Raw genomic sequence first — 13857 nt, 5'->3', positions numbered from 1 at the left:
ACCAGGCTGGCCTCGAACTCAGAAATCCGCTTGCCTCTGCCTCCCAAGTGCTGGGAGTAAATGTTTTCTAATGGCATTCCTGCTGGTCCCTCCTGCTTTGTGCTGAGGCTGAGTCCTGGTTCTGTTAGGTTGTGCCACCACTGCTTCCTGTTCGCTATCCCTACTCTACCGAACTGAACTGCTGATAGATTCATGAAATGAGTGGATCAAGCTGAAACTGCTAACCTGTGTAATGAACTGCAGATTTTCAGACAACAGTTGCTCCAAACAACTAAACATGTCCACGTCCTCTGTATCTTTCCTTTTCTACTACCTCTGGTGGGTGGTGGACTACAAGGGAGGTTAAAGTGTTTAAGAACCATCATTAAAAATAGGATTTGAAAATATTTACACATGTTCGTGAGAACCAGAGGACTTTGGAGTTTTAAGCTTGAGACCTCAGGGTTGGTGCTCTAACTGCTGAACCATCTCACCAGCCTTCCAATTTTAGGCCAAAAATATGTCATTAGCGTAGGACAATTTTTAAAAGTTCCTTCTAGATCTTCAGCTCTATGATCTGTAGTTTCTTCAGGGTCACGTCTCTTCAGCAAGTGACTAGAGGTAAAAGTGGGTACCAAGTCTACACTACAACAATACTTCATTCACTGATACTTAACAATTTACATATTTAGTCCAGGAAGTAGCTTGTCTAGTATGCACTGTTTTTCTTTGGTCCCCACCCCACCACACACACACCCACCCCCAAAACAAGGTTTCAGTTTCTCTGTTTAACAACCCTGGCTGTCCTGGAACTCACTTTGCTAGCCAGGCAAACTCAAGAGATCTGTCTACCTATGCTGGGACTTAAAGGCATACACCACCACTGGCCAGCATGTGCACTGGTTTCTATCACCAAAAAACCTGGGGTAGTGGTGCATGTCTGCAATTCCTGCACAACATTGAAAGTAGAGGTAAACACCATTATATCTCAAGATGGTCAGCCAGTCCTATTACACAAACTGTTTCTCTTTGTTGAACAATATGTATTGTTTCAACATATATTCAATAAAAAAAGAAAACTCACAAAAGAAAAAAACTATGTTCCCATCAGTAACTATGTTTCTATTTCAATATTATATCATAATAAACATTTAAAACTCCTTTCATTTAGCTTTGTAAAAACCATTTAGAAATTATCTAGTCACCCTACCATACAAAACAAAATTTCAGAACTTTTTTTCCCCTGTAATCAAGTGTCCACTACTAGTCCTTTCTCCAATCTTCCCAACAATAGAGTTTTGAGACTTAGTCCAGAATAGCCTTCAACTTAAATAAAAGTCTCAGGATGGCCTTGAACTATTCCACCATGCCCAGAAAGGTTTTTTTTTTTTTTTTTTTTTTTCCCTCTCCTTATCTGAAAGGGTCTGTGGTCTAGAATGGCTTTGGAATCTCAACTCAGGCAATCTGCCAGACTCCAGCTCTTTGCTAGCAAGTTCAACTTAATAAGAGGATCTCTAAAATGCTAATAAAGGGCAAGACCATAGGTCCAATCCCCAGCAGTGCAAACCAATTTCTAAAAGCTGAGTATGGTAATGCTATCTATTATACCAACCCTTGGGAGGCTGTGGCTAAAGGATCAGGTGCTCAAAGCCAGTGGGCTACATATCAAAATCCTGTCTTAGGTTGGGCACAGTGGCATAAGCCTTTAATCCCAGCTCTAAGGGAGGCAGGAAGAGCTCTTAAGTTCCAGGTCAGTCAGAGCTATATGGTGAAACCCTAAATCAAAAAGTAAATTTAAAAAGTGCTGTTGGGCTGGAGAGATGGTTCAGTGGTTAAGAGCACTGACTGCTCTTACGAAGGTCCCAAGTTCAAATCCCAGCAACCACATGGTGGCTCACAACCATCTGTAATGAGATCTGATGCCCTTTTCTGGTGTCTGAAGACAGCTACAGTGAGTGTACTTACATATAATAATAATAAATAAATAATAAATAAAATGCTATTAACTAAAAAAAAAAAATAGCAGTCTGATGAAAACATTTGACAGTGTATGTATTTCCAAGAGACCCCATTAGTTCTGATCACTACTTATTACGTCCACTTTAAAATATGACAGTTGCTGTGAATATGAATGTGTGTAGGCCAGAGGTTACTCAGGCACCATCCTTATCCTTTTGTTTTGAAACTGGATCTTTCACTGGACTAGAACTTACCAAGTAGGCTAGGCAAGCTGACCAGAGCCCCAAGGATCCAACTGTCTCTGCCTCCTATGAACTAGGCTTAGAAAAGCCTGCCATCACACTCAGCTTTTTTTACAGTGAGCCTGTAGATCAAACTCAGGCCTCTATATTTGTGAGACAAAGCAGTTTTCTGACCAGTTTACCTCCTAAGACCTGTTGCTGGGTTCTTCTAAAGGACTAGCATCCCCAAGCTAAAGCCACCTCAGGTTTGCTCATTTTGCTGAAATGAAGCAGCTTATACAGAATAAAATGGTAGGCCACTATTTACTGGAGCTGTTTTGTTCAGTTTACAAGTATAATTCAGACATCCAATTATTATCTATGTTTTGTTTTGTTTTTTATTGTTTCTCCTTTTTATCAAAACCTGTCACAGTTGGGAACCCAGAGGAAGTAAAAAAAATTCCCACAAATAGTTCTCCTGGTTCCTGAGTCCTCCCTCAACCCGCTTACCAGGGCTTGAAGCCATCCCTGGGTACACATGATCATCTCCCCCCACCCTCGGTCTTCTTCCCAGCAATAAATACAGGTGACCGTGATTCAGTGAAACCACAACTCATTTCTCTATCTTGAGTGTCCCAAAGGGACCAGAGGGGCAAAAGAAGTTTAATAACCATGCCCTCTTAATTGTGTGGAAGCTTCTCCCTCTAAGGATGGGAGAAATGCAGCAGCTCTGGAAAGAAACAGGAAGAAAAGGTTGAGATGAGAAGGAAGAGGACATTCTCCAGGAACCTCAGTCTTGATCCACTCGTCCCTTACCAAGTAAGGGGTGGTCCCAGTGTATCAGTGGAACAGAAAAGGGGACACTCAGGGGACGGAATGGAAGGATAGGCATTTTGGAAAGGAGGGAACAGGGAAGAAGAAAAGGAACCCTAATGTTCACTGCCCTCATCTTCTTCCAAGAAATGGCATCAACAAACAAGAGTCTTGAATAGATGGGGTCTGAGGAAAAGTAGGGACCCTAAGGAAGAGAAAAAGAAAGACAAGGCCCCTTGGGTCTTCACAAATGACTGTGCTCCAGTTACAGCAACAGGATACTGAGTATGAAGGACTTGGTAACACACAGAGGAAAGACTAGGTCACAAGCGGAATTCAGAGCCCCAGGACAGCCCTGTCATCTTGCCCAGATGTTGACAGAATCTGGGTCTTGGAATTAGAAGGTGAAATCTAGGTAAGGTCAAACTCCAAGGCAAAAGGAAAGGTAACTCAACACCACCATGCCCTTCCTCCCAACTCAGAACAAGTTCCTTGGGTTATCGAAGATGAATACTCCAGTCAGATGCCACACTGACACCAGGTTTACGCAATATCAGCACTGAGGTCTCAGGGTCATGCTGGAAGGACAGGCGACTTTCAGGGGATCCTGTGGAAGGAAGGCAAGCACCACAGTCAATAATAGGCTACTTCTCCATAGCAAGGTTGCAACCCTGTCAACCCTACCTCTGCTTCGTTTTCAAATTTCAAGGCCAGACCTATCACTAACCTTTGGTCTGGAGCACCACAGCTGCTGGCTTTCCAGCCCCCATGATGACTACTCGCTCAATCCAAATAGGTGTCTCAAGGTGGCCTTTGGGGTCTGCTGAACTGGAGGCAACAAAAGCAAATGCCAATTGAAGAAATCGTCAGGAAGATAATCCAAAGCGAAGTTAAAAGGTAACAAAAGCACAGTGAACCTGAACACCCCTGAAGGCAAGGCCCATACAGAGGACACCCCATTACCTAGAGACAAGTGTGTTGCCAGAGAAAGAGAACCGACGCAACAGGAACTCATGGCGAGTCTGATAGTTAAAGGTGTGTCCATCATCTAGAAAGAGCTCTCCTTGGGCAGTACCCTGTGCAGGAAGAGGTGAGGAACTTAAGCCAAAGAGAGAGTGCCTTCATTCACATCCAGAGGACTGAGTCCTAGAGAACAGGCAGATAGTTGAGGTAGCTCACCCACTGGAAACTCACCTGGGGACTGAGAGCAACAAAGAGAGTGATAGGATCATCCTTCATACAGTCTGAAGAGCGCCTCACACGCATCCATCGAGGCACAATGGTTCCACCATGCTGGAACACGGGGATCTAGGGCAAAAGCGCTGCAGTGAAGCACTACTCCTTCAGGCCTTCCAGCATCTTCTGTTCCTTCCCTCTGGCTCCCCAAATTATATATTTTCTCCCCTTCTGGAGAAGTACAAGCCAACAGAGATGGCAGCTAGAGAGGTATACTCACACTGCTCAAAGTTACTGGCAGATACAAGGTCTGGGACCCATGATGCTTCTGATAGCTCTGAGTGTCATACCACACCTGCGGATGACAAGAAGATACTGGATTACTCAGTGCACTGGGGTCCCCTCCTTTTGCTTCTTTGCCTACAATATCCTGTAACTTACTTCTTCTTGGCCAGGCAAATAGACCTGCACTCCATGGGCCCCAGCATCCGATACAGGGTGAATAAGGAGTGCATCTCCTAAAACATACCAGAATTAACAGGGAACGAGGGCTATAGAACGAGGGCTATAGCTACCAGTCTAGAGAGCATTAGAGGATCTGCCTGTCACAAGTCAAGCCACAGTTACTCCAACTCCACACATACACATCCCACACATTGTTCTTAAGCTGAAGCCCAACCTCCTACCAGCTGTCCTCCCATTTCTCACCAAGCATGAACTGATCCTCTATACTGAAGGTAGACATATCCTCAGGATACTGTACCCAGAGGGGCCTAGGAAAGAAGCAAGACAGGAAAGGAAGCTATTACATTCTCAGAGGTCAAAGATGCTCTCCTCCAAGAGATAGCAATTAGAATTGCACTGGGAAAAAGATCCAGGAGCTTTCAGCCGATGAATTCAGGACTTCAGCTGCAGCTACAGAACTCCATCTTGCCTGGCCACTGTACTTTCTATCTTACCTCCCTAATGCCACTCTTCTACCAACTGTTCTCTGCCTTTCAGTGGCCTCCTTGAACACTTCAGTGACACATAGCTTGCAAGGCCCTTTTGGAGCACAAGTATCATCCCTATTCCTAATGACAATCTCTCCAACAGTTCCTTCCCAAGGCAGCCTCCTCTCTGTGGAATGTCCTTCCCTGAGATCACAAACACCTACTTCACTCATTGTACAGGTTCCTAATATGGCCATATTCTCAAAAGGGCCTTTTGTGACTACCTAATCCTATAACTTCATGTTTCTTATTCTTGTCAATAACTTATCACTGGGCAGTCTTCTTCAGATGATAGCCTCCATTACTCACTTGTTCCCTTCAGTCTTTTCATGACTCTCTCTTTATTTTATTTTATTTTTTATCGAGACAAGGTTTCTCTGTGTAGCCCTGGCTGTCCTAGAACTCACTTTGTAGACCAGGCTGGCCTTGAACTCAGAAATCCACCTGCCTCTGCCTCCCCAGTGCTGGGATTAAAGGTGTGCGCCACCATGCCCGGCGACTCTCTTTTTGAGACAGGGCCTTGCTATGTAGCACAAGCTGGTTTTGAACTTTTATTCCTCCTACTTCCTACCTCAGCCTCCTACATTTCAGGATTATAGACATATATAACAAGACCAGGCTTTTATCATTATCATTATCATCATGCATGTGGTGGTCAGAAAAAAACTTGCAATTTCTAGGAGTCAATTCTCTACTTCCATCATGTTCTAAAGACTGAACTCCTATATTTGATGGCAACTGCTTTTATCCATTTCATTAGCCTGTTTCTTTTTTTGGTGACATTGGGGCTTGACCGAACTCATGGCTTTCTTTTTTTTTTTTTTTTTTTTTTTTTTTATGGCTTTCTTTATACATTAAAAGGCAAGTACTCTACCACTGAATTACATCCTCAGACCTCTCTTGCATATTCATATTAAAATCAGACCTTACAAACAAGGCCCTGAAAAGGGATAGAAATAGGCCCAGAGATGCAAACCAGACCTCATTATCTCCCAGTCATTTATCTGACTCTATACAGACCCCACTGACTAATTTACCTCATGACAGGAAACCCTTCCTTGTGAGCTTGATAGAAGAGGGTATACCAGAAGGGCAGCAAAGAGTACCGCTGGAACAAGGCATCTCGGATTGCATCTTGGTATTGAGACGCTAACAGCCATGGCTCTCGCCGCCCAGTGTCCAAGTGGGCATGAGCCCGAAAGAACGGCTGGTAGGCACCCATTTGGTACCAGCGCACAAGCAGCTCTGGCTCTGGGTTCTTGAAGAAGCCACCCACATCCGCTGGGAGAGGAGAAGGAGCAGGTTGCAAAATGGCAAAGAAGAAGCACTGGCAGCCACTCATATAAATATTCTGTTCTTTGTTCATGCCCAGGTCCTGTGACTTTATCCCAATCAAAACCCCAAATTTCTCCTTCTCTTACCACCACAGAAGGAAAGCCCCACCAGTGCCAGGCTGAGACACATAGGGATAGACATCTTCAAATGATCCCATTCGGCAGTGTTGTCCCCTGTCCACACAGCTCCTAAGGGAGTCAAAGGGCAAGGAGCCTGGTATAGAGCAAGGGACTCAGCCTTATCTGGGTGCCCTCTGACCCATCACAGTCACTAGACAAGTGTCCAGGACGCTGACGACAGTAGAGTTAAACACAACTCCTTCTCTTTTTTGGTATACTAGGAACTTAACAAAGGCCTTGCATAAGCTAGGCAGTGCTCCCCTCCATCCTTGCCAGAAGGCTTAAATGAGGATTAGATACACCATTCACACGTCAAATACACAGCTGGAGGTTGTAGTGTGCAGCTCTCCAAAGATACTACGGCTCCTCTGACCTGGCCTCCATACTCTGTGTTACGCCTCTGTACTTGCTTACTCTTCCCTGGAGACAGAGTCACACTAAACAGATCAGAGTACCCAGACTACCTGGACAGTGTAGGCAGGCCTACAACTAAAGCTATTCCTGACTCAGCATCCTTAAGTGCGGGAATTACAGGCATTCACTCTCACACAGCTGCCACAGCTCTATTCTCCAAGCCTTACCAAAGCGCTGGGAGCCTGAGAAGAAAGCCCTACTCAGGACAAAGGGACGCTCTATGCCACCAGAGCGCTGTATTAGTCCATCAGCAGTCGCCATGTGCTAGGAAGAAAGACAAGAGAGTGAAGAGCAAATGCCATCTGTCATCTGGTGACAACTATATAGTCCCCATGTTTAACTACTATCCTCCCTTTGTCTGCCAACTTTCCTCTCCCGGTCCCTTACCACATATAAGCCATAGATGTTATGGACATCCCGGTGCTCCCAGCCGCCATAATGCACAACATCCTTCAGCATGGTGACCTCAGGACCATTGAACACAGACGGTTCATTCATGTCATTCCAAACATGAAGATTAGGAGCTGAACCCTGAAAGCACAGGAGGCACCAATTACGTAAGGGGGGAAAAAAGAGAACGATGGTCGACGATAAACACTGTCAGAAAGCAAGCTTCTAGAAATTCAGAACCAAGTATTTTTCAGAATCATCCAAGATGCTCAAGCCCCCATGAAATGTTACAGGTCAAACAAAAGCAATGGTCCTGAACAGAAAAGCTTATTCATGAAGGAAAAGTAGATAAGACAGAAGGCATATGGACAGTCTTTCCTACCTCATAATTGTCAAAGCTGAACATGTTAGACCACCAGGCCCTCATCCTTGGGTTAGTGAAGTCAGGGTAACTAGCTGAGCCTGAGAGAGAAAACACCAACTCTGAATTCCCAAAGAGGCAAAACCAAAACATAACAAAATCTCTCTACCTCTTTAGCTGCTCCATAGCCTCCCCTTCAATTATGGGCCTGCCTACCTGGCCAGCACCAGCCCTCGTAATCAGAGCCATCCCGAGTTTTAACATACAGCCCATGGTTTCGCAATTCTTCATGAACTCGGTAGCCTGAGTCTACCTTGATGTGGGGGTCCACAATGGCCACCAGCTGGAAACAAAGAACAGAAGTAGAAATGGTGAAGACTACCATGCCTCAACCCTACTGCAAGAAGACCAAACACAGCTACAGGACCCCCTTACCTTCCGCTTCTTGGAAGCCAAATGCTCAAGCATATTGAGGGGCTGAGGAAATCGGGTGGGGTCCCAAGTGAAGTACCGCTTGCCATCCGCATGTTCAATGTCCAACCATATGACATCACAAGGCATGTTGTGATCATCAAAACCCTGATCCACTTCCAAAACATCAGCCTCATCCCGGTAGTTCCAGCGACTCTGGTGGTAGCCGAGGGAGAAGAGTGGGGGCAATGCCTGGGTCCCTGCAGGTTCAAATGAAAGGGTCACTGGGGCTGAAGAAATGGCAGATGTTAAGAGCACTTGCTAGTCAAGCAGTGATGGCACACGCCTTTAATCCCAGCACTGGGGTAGCAGAGCACATGGATTTCTGAGTTTGAGGCCAGCCTGATCTACAGAGTGAGTTCCGGGACAGCCAGGAGTACACACAGAAACCCTGTCTCAAAAAAAAAACCCAACAACAACAAAAAAATACTTGCTGCCCTTCCAGAGGACCCAAGTGTGGGTTCACAGCACCAGCATCAAGCAGCTCACAACCACTGTAACATCAGCCCCACACGCCCTTTTCTGGCTTCTGAGGGGACTCACACGTACACATCATACACGCATGTGTTCACACAACAAAAGGGGGAAGAAAAGAACATAGTTATAATGGGGATCGGATTAAACCAGATTACAAAGTAGAAGGATACTAAAAGGGAGGTAGAGTAGGAAAACAGGGGTGGAGCGATTGTCTGAAGATGTACAAACTAACTTCTCAAGAACAGAAAAATGAGGCTGTTGGCTGGCAGAAGTGGAAACATCACCTACCTGTGAGACTAGCATACTGCCTAAAGACATCAAAAACCGAAGGGCCAAGCATTAGGAAAACATCAATAATGCCACTCTCTGACATCCAACGAATGTCTGTCTGTGGAGTCTCCCCAGATCCCTGCAGGTAATCAAGCATCTTCCCAAACAGGGTCTGTGAAGGAGACAAAGGGAAGTCAGCATTTCATTGCCAACTTCAAACAAAAGCAGCACCATTCTCCTGAGTGCTCACACAGTGGGCTCCTAACACCTCACTATTAGTTAACTTAAGAGTAAAGTCTCATTTCTTCAAGGAAGTGCTCACGGACCACACGTCAGCTTGTCATTTACCACTCCCGAAGTCCTCTGCCTTATAATAACCTGATGATACTGGTCTTCTTCCCTCAAACTGGGTACCCTTTTCCTTCTTTCAAGGCATATTTACTTACGTGTTTTATGTATATGAGTGCTCTATTTGCATGTATGCCTGCATGACAGAAAAGGGCATCAGACAGAAGAGGGTATAAGATCCCATTACAGATGGTTGTGAGCCACCATGCTGTTGGGAATTGAACTCAAGATCTCTGGAAGAGCAGCCAGTGAGCCATCTCTCCAGGCCCAGAGATTGGCAGCTTAAACCCCGGCAACCTAGAGTGTTCCTACAGAATGGACAGGAAACAAGGGAATCTTCTCAAGCCAGAGAGCAGTGGCTTCACATGAAGACTGCCTGGCAATGATTATGACCGTCTCTCATATAAGCTGTGCCATTCATTCGTGTTTTCACACTCACATCCAGCATCCCTAGCATAAGGCATGGCAGACTCTCACCACATCTCTCCCATGCCATGCTCTCACCTTCCCAGCCGTGTTGGAGGATATATCAACCCACGTCTCAGCAGCATTAAGCCAGAAGATGCCCAGGTCTCGATGAAAGCTGTGTGCCAGGAGCACAGGCACAGACCCATATAGAGCCATGGGGTTGTTCAGCTCATACTGGAACACATCCAAGTTGTACAGGCGGTACGGCTCACCACCCCTGGTGACAAACAGACAAGACTTAGACTAATGAATGGCCAGGCTACAACATATGTAAATGCTACTCCACAGACATAGCTGAGAGAAAAGGAAAGTCTCCTTCCTTAAGAAAAGTGTCTAATCAAGAAGGTAGCCCAGATACAAGAAGGGAAGTATGCTTGTCTACAATATGCTACTCTATGAGCAATCCTCAGCCCTGACTGCCTCCTTTTCTAACCCCATCCTAGAGTTATTATCGGACTCACTCAGTGACCTTCAGTCTCAGGCTGTCAGCATGCTCAGGGATCCCATACACATGTTCCATTCCTGGCAGAGAAAAGTCCAAACCTACAGACGTGGGGCCTGAAAGAAAAGGATGATTTACAGAACTTCTGTTTGGCAAGATACCTCTGTACCCCTGTCCAGCGTTTTCCCAGCCTCTCACCATAAGGCTTGCTGTCAGAATGGGTTTTGAATGTCTCTTCCCAGGCTCCTGGCTCATCCTTCTCAGCCTTTTCCTGGGTCTCCTCTGGCTGTAAGAAAAGTGGACTGATACCTACTCATGTCCCAGTTGTCTTTTCCCACTCTCAGAGTCTAAATCTCATCCTTTAGGATGAGAACAGGCTCAGTTTTCTTGTGGGCCTTTACTCACCGCCCCCCAGGCAGCCCCATTCTCCACTCCGACCACCCGGCACCTCAACTTACCTTGTCACCAGCCCCAGGTGTTGCTTCAGGCTGGGCTCCATCGCCTTCAGCTGGGTCTTTTGATTCTTGCCTGGAAGGTAGGAGAGCTGTCTGCTCCAATCCAGAGGGGGCAGGGACGAGGGGCTAATGGAAGGAGGGGTGAGGGAATAGAGAGCCAAGGGTCCAAAGGAATGAAAGCACTGAAGGAAGGGACTGATTGTTAAAGCTTGGGAAGGGACCCCAATGAGCAAGGATGGGGAAAGAACTGACAGAGGAAAATGAGGAGAAAATGCCAGCAGGAAGTACTTTCTACATACAGGCCCATATCAGCAGCCTCTGTTGGTATCTAGAAGAGACAGGCAAGGTGGTTCAGTGACCTGGGTTCTAAATGCTAGTCCTGGCTCTGCTGCCATCATAGAAAAAAATCTGACCTCTCTTGATCGTACTTTACAAAGGCAAGTTGGTCAGACCATAAAAAGCCTCTCTAGACACACTGTGGGACTCCAAAAGGTTTTACCAAAGAATGCTCTTCAGAGGCAGTTAGCTAAAAGTTCTCTCCAGAATCTCAATGTATTCCAAGTGAGCCAGGAGTCACGGCAAAGCAGAGCATCCCTCCACCCCTCACAAAGCAAGAAGCTTCCTACATTCCTTCAGGACTTCCAGCACTCATCTTCCTCCCAGTGGGTTCACAGCCGGGGGACAGCAGACAAGGACCCAAATACCAAGAGTGGAGAAAGGACAGATGGTGAAGGGGAGGGAATAAAAAGGTCTGGGGCGACTTCCCCAGAGGGCTAGAGTGAGGGGTGGGTGAGGGAGGAGGAACAGATACAGTACCAGTGGCCATGGATTTACCTAGAGAAAAGGTTCTTGATCTTATCCCACATGCTACCGAGCGTGAGACTAACTTTATCCGAGAAACTGGGGCAGGAGGAGATGAGTAGGGAAGGGGGAGGAGGCACAAAACCAACACAAAAACAGAAACATAAAAGTGAGTTTCAGTAGACAAACTTCCAGAGATGGGGGGAAAGAAACTGCAAATAAATAAATAAATAATAAATAAATAAATAAATAAATAAATAAATAAGAAGAAAATACACTAGGGGAATGTGATGATGTGAGAAGGGGAAGGAGAAAGCAGATCCAGGCAGACTTCCCAGAGGAGGTGCCTAGTGTACAGCTCAGGGACAGAAGTATCTGCCTCCTGGTCTGTACAAGAAAGAGAAAATTGCACCCCAGATCTGTTTTTACCTCTCTGAGAGTATCTCCCGCCCTCCTGCCCCATCCGGCTGCTCTGCACCCAGTCTCTTCCCACGAGTACAATGCCAGACCTTGTGACATTTCTAGGCACTACCACAGTAAGTTCCCTGAAGTTCCCACCCTGTACTCACGGGACCCTGGGGGCCCTCTGGTGCTCAAAAGCCATAAGTCCTCGGGCATTGACACTGAGCAGGAGGCTTCGATCTTCTAGCAGGTCAAGGCGGAATGGCTGTGCTGTCAAAATGATTTTGTAGGGTCCCTCAGCCACTGTTAGCTCCACACTGTTGTCGTCACGGGCAGAGACTGAAAGCCTAGAGAAGAGAGAGATCAAAAGGGAGATATAATATATATATATATATATATATATATATATATATATATATATATATATATCATATATGAAGGCAAAGACCAGAGACCTGTTACAAGCAGCAGCAGCAGGTCATAACTCAAGGAGAAACAAACTCATTGGAGCCTTTCTCTCTTTAAACATTTTTGGGGACTGTCAAGATGACCCAGCAGGCAGATGCATGCTACTAAACCTGATGACCTGAGTTTGAATTCCAAAGACCAGTGTAGAAGAAGCGAGCCAATCCCCAAATTATCCTCTAACCTCTACATGCATATGGTACATGCATACCTACACATATATGCCAGTAAACAAAGAACAATAAATACTTAGAACAAAATTTATTAATTTTTGTAAGTTTCTATTTATTTTGTGGGGGCTTTTGGGAGTCTGATTTCTCCTTTTCTCATATTGGGTGTAGAAGATTGAACTTAGGTCCTTAGACTCAGCAGAGGTATCTTTACCTACTAAACCACACTACTGGTCCCAAAATCAAGACTGGGTATAGGAGCACACATCTGTAACCTGGCACTTGGAAGGAAGAGACAGGGCTGCCTCAAGTCTGAAGCCTCCTTGGTCTAGACCATGTTCCACACCAGCCAGAGCATAGTAAGACTGTATCTTAAAGTTTAAAGCAAAAAGCTAAAGAGACAGACAAGTAAAATGCTTGCAAAAGGACTTTACTTCAATCCTTAGAACCTACATAAAAATGTAGGTGGGGCTGGACATAGTGGGGCATACATGTAATTTCACTGCCAGGCGATCCTTTTAGTTAGCTAGCAAGCCTAAGCTACTTGCTAAATCCCAAGCCATCAGAAAAATTAAAAAGGTGAAAAACATTAAAATGGGGGCATATCCCAGGGACACGAGTGTCCTCTAGCTGTCACACACATGTGCACCTTTACATACACACTTACAAACACAAATGAGTCAACTGGGGATGGAGGGGACAGCTCATCAGCTATCGTACACTGCTGTCACAGAGGACTCAGGCTCAATTTCCAGCACTCGTGTCAGGCAGCTCTCAAGCTCCTTTAACTCCAGCTCCAGGGACCCTCTGTCCCCCAAGGGTACCTGTACTTACATGCACATACCCATATACCAGGCATTGGTCTCACCATGTGGGTCGAGACCCTTTGCAAGGAGTAGGGGTGGGAGGGTGTGTCCAATGACCTTTTACAGGGGTCTCCTTAGACCATTGGAAAACACAGATATTTACATTACGATTCATAACAGAAGTAAAAGTACAGTTATAAAGGTGCAAAAAAATAATTTTATGGGTGGGGGTCACCACAACATGAAGAACTGTATTAAACAGTTGCAGCATTAAGAAGTTGAGAACAGGTTGAAGAGATGGCTCAGCGGGTTAAGAGCACAGACTGCTCTTCCAGAGGTCCTGAGTTCAATTCCCAGCAACCACATGGTTGCTCACAACCATCCGTAACCAGATATGACGCCCTCTTCTGGAGTGTCTGAAGACAGCTACAGTGTACTTACATATAATAAATAAATACTAAAAACTAAAAACTAAAAACAAAAAAAGAAGTTGAGAACAAGCTGGGCAGTGGTGGCGCATGCC

The 13857-nt window shown here is 45.6% G+C and overlaps 1 protein-coding gene across 2 annotated transcripts in view; it reads right to left on the bottom strand.

The window, feature by feature from the left end:
• Positions 1-2539: 2539 nt before the first annotated feature.
• Ganab (glucosidase II alpha subunit) overlaps positions 2540-13857 on the bottom strand; it is a 19824-nt gene continuing 8506 nt past the window's right edge. Inside the window, exons 5-25 of one of the 2 annotated variants that reach the window (XM_021221077.2) lie at positions 12061-12240; positions 11525-11590; positions 10694-10763; positions 10434-10521; positions 10255-10351; positions 9830-10010; positions 8996-9149; positions 8195-8430; positions 7976-8102; positions 7781-7860; positions 7396-7539; positions 7176-7272; positions 6562-6663; positions 6178-6421; positions 4857-4921; positions 4590-4666; positions 4429-4503; positions 4167-4280; positions 3936-4048; positions 3700-3800; positions 2540-3579 (exon numbers count right to left, since the gene is read on the bottom strand). In XM_021221077.2, the coding sequence (XP_021076736.1) occupies positions 3470-3579; positions 3700-3800; positions 3936-4048; positions 4167-4280; positions 4429-4503; positions 4590-4666; positions 4857-4921; positions 6178-6421; positions 6562-6663; positions 7176-7272; positions 7396-7539; positions 7781-7860; positions 7976-8102; positions 8195-8430; positions 8996-9149; positions 9830-10010; positions 10255-10351; positions 10434-10521; positions 10694-10763; positions 11525-11590; positions 12061-12240 (2521 nt within the window). In that variant the 3' untranslated portion in view covers positions 2540-3469. The remainder of the gene's footprint in view (positions 3580-3699; positions 3801-3935; positions 4049-4166; positions 4281-4428; positions 4504-4589; positions 4667-4856; positions 4922-6177; positions 6422-6561; positions 6664-7175; positions 7273-7395; positions 7540-7780; positions 7861-7975; positions 8103-8194; positions 8431-8995; positions 9150-9829; positions 10011-10254; positions 10352-10433; positions 10522-10693; positions 10764-11524; positions 11591-12060; positions 12241-13857) is intronic. The other variant, XM_021221139.2, reaches the window with a different exon arrangement.

The sequence above is a fragment of the Mus pahari genome, chromosome 1 (genome assembly GCF_900095145.1).
Source record: "Mus pahari chromosome 1, PAHARI_EIJ_v1.1, whole genome shotgun sequence".
NCBI classification, from domain to species: Eukaryota; Metazoa; Chordata; class Mammalia; order Rodentia; family Muridae; genus Mus; species Mus pahari.
Note: the sequence above shows the minus strand (reverse complement) of the source record. Positions and strands in the feature narration are given on the sequence as shown.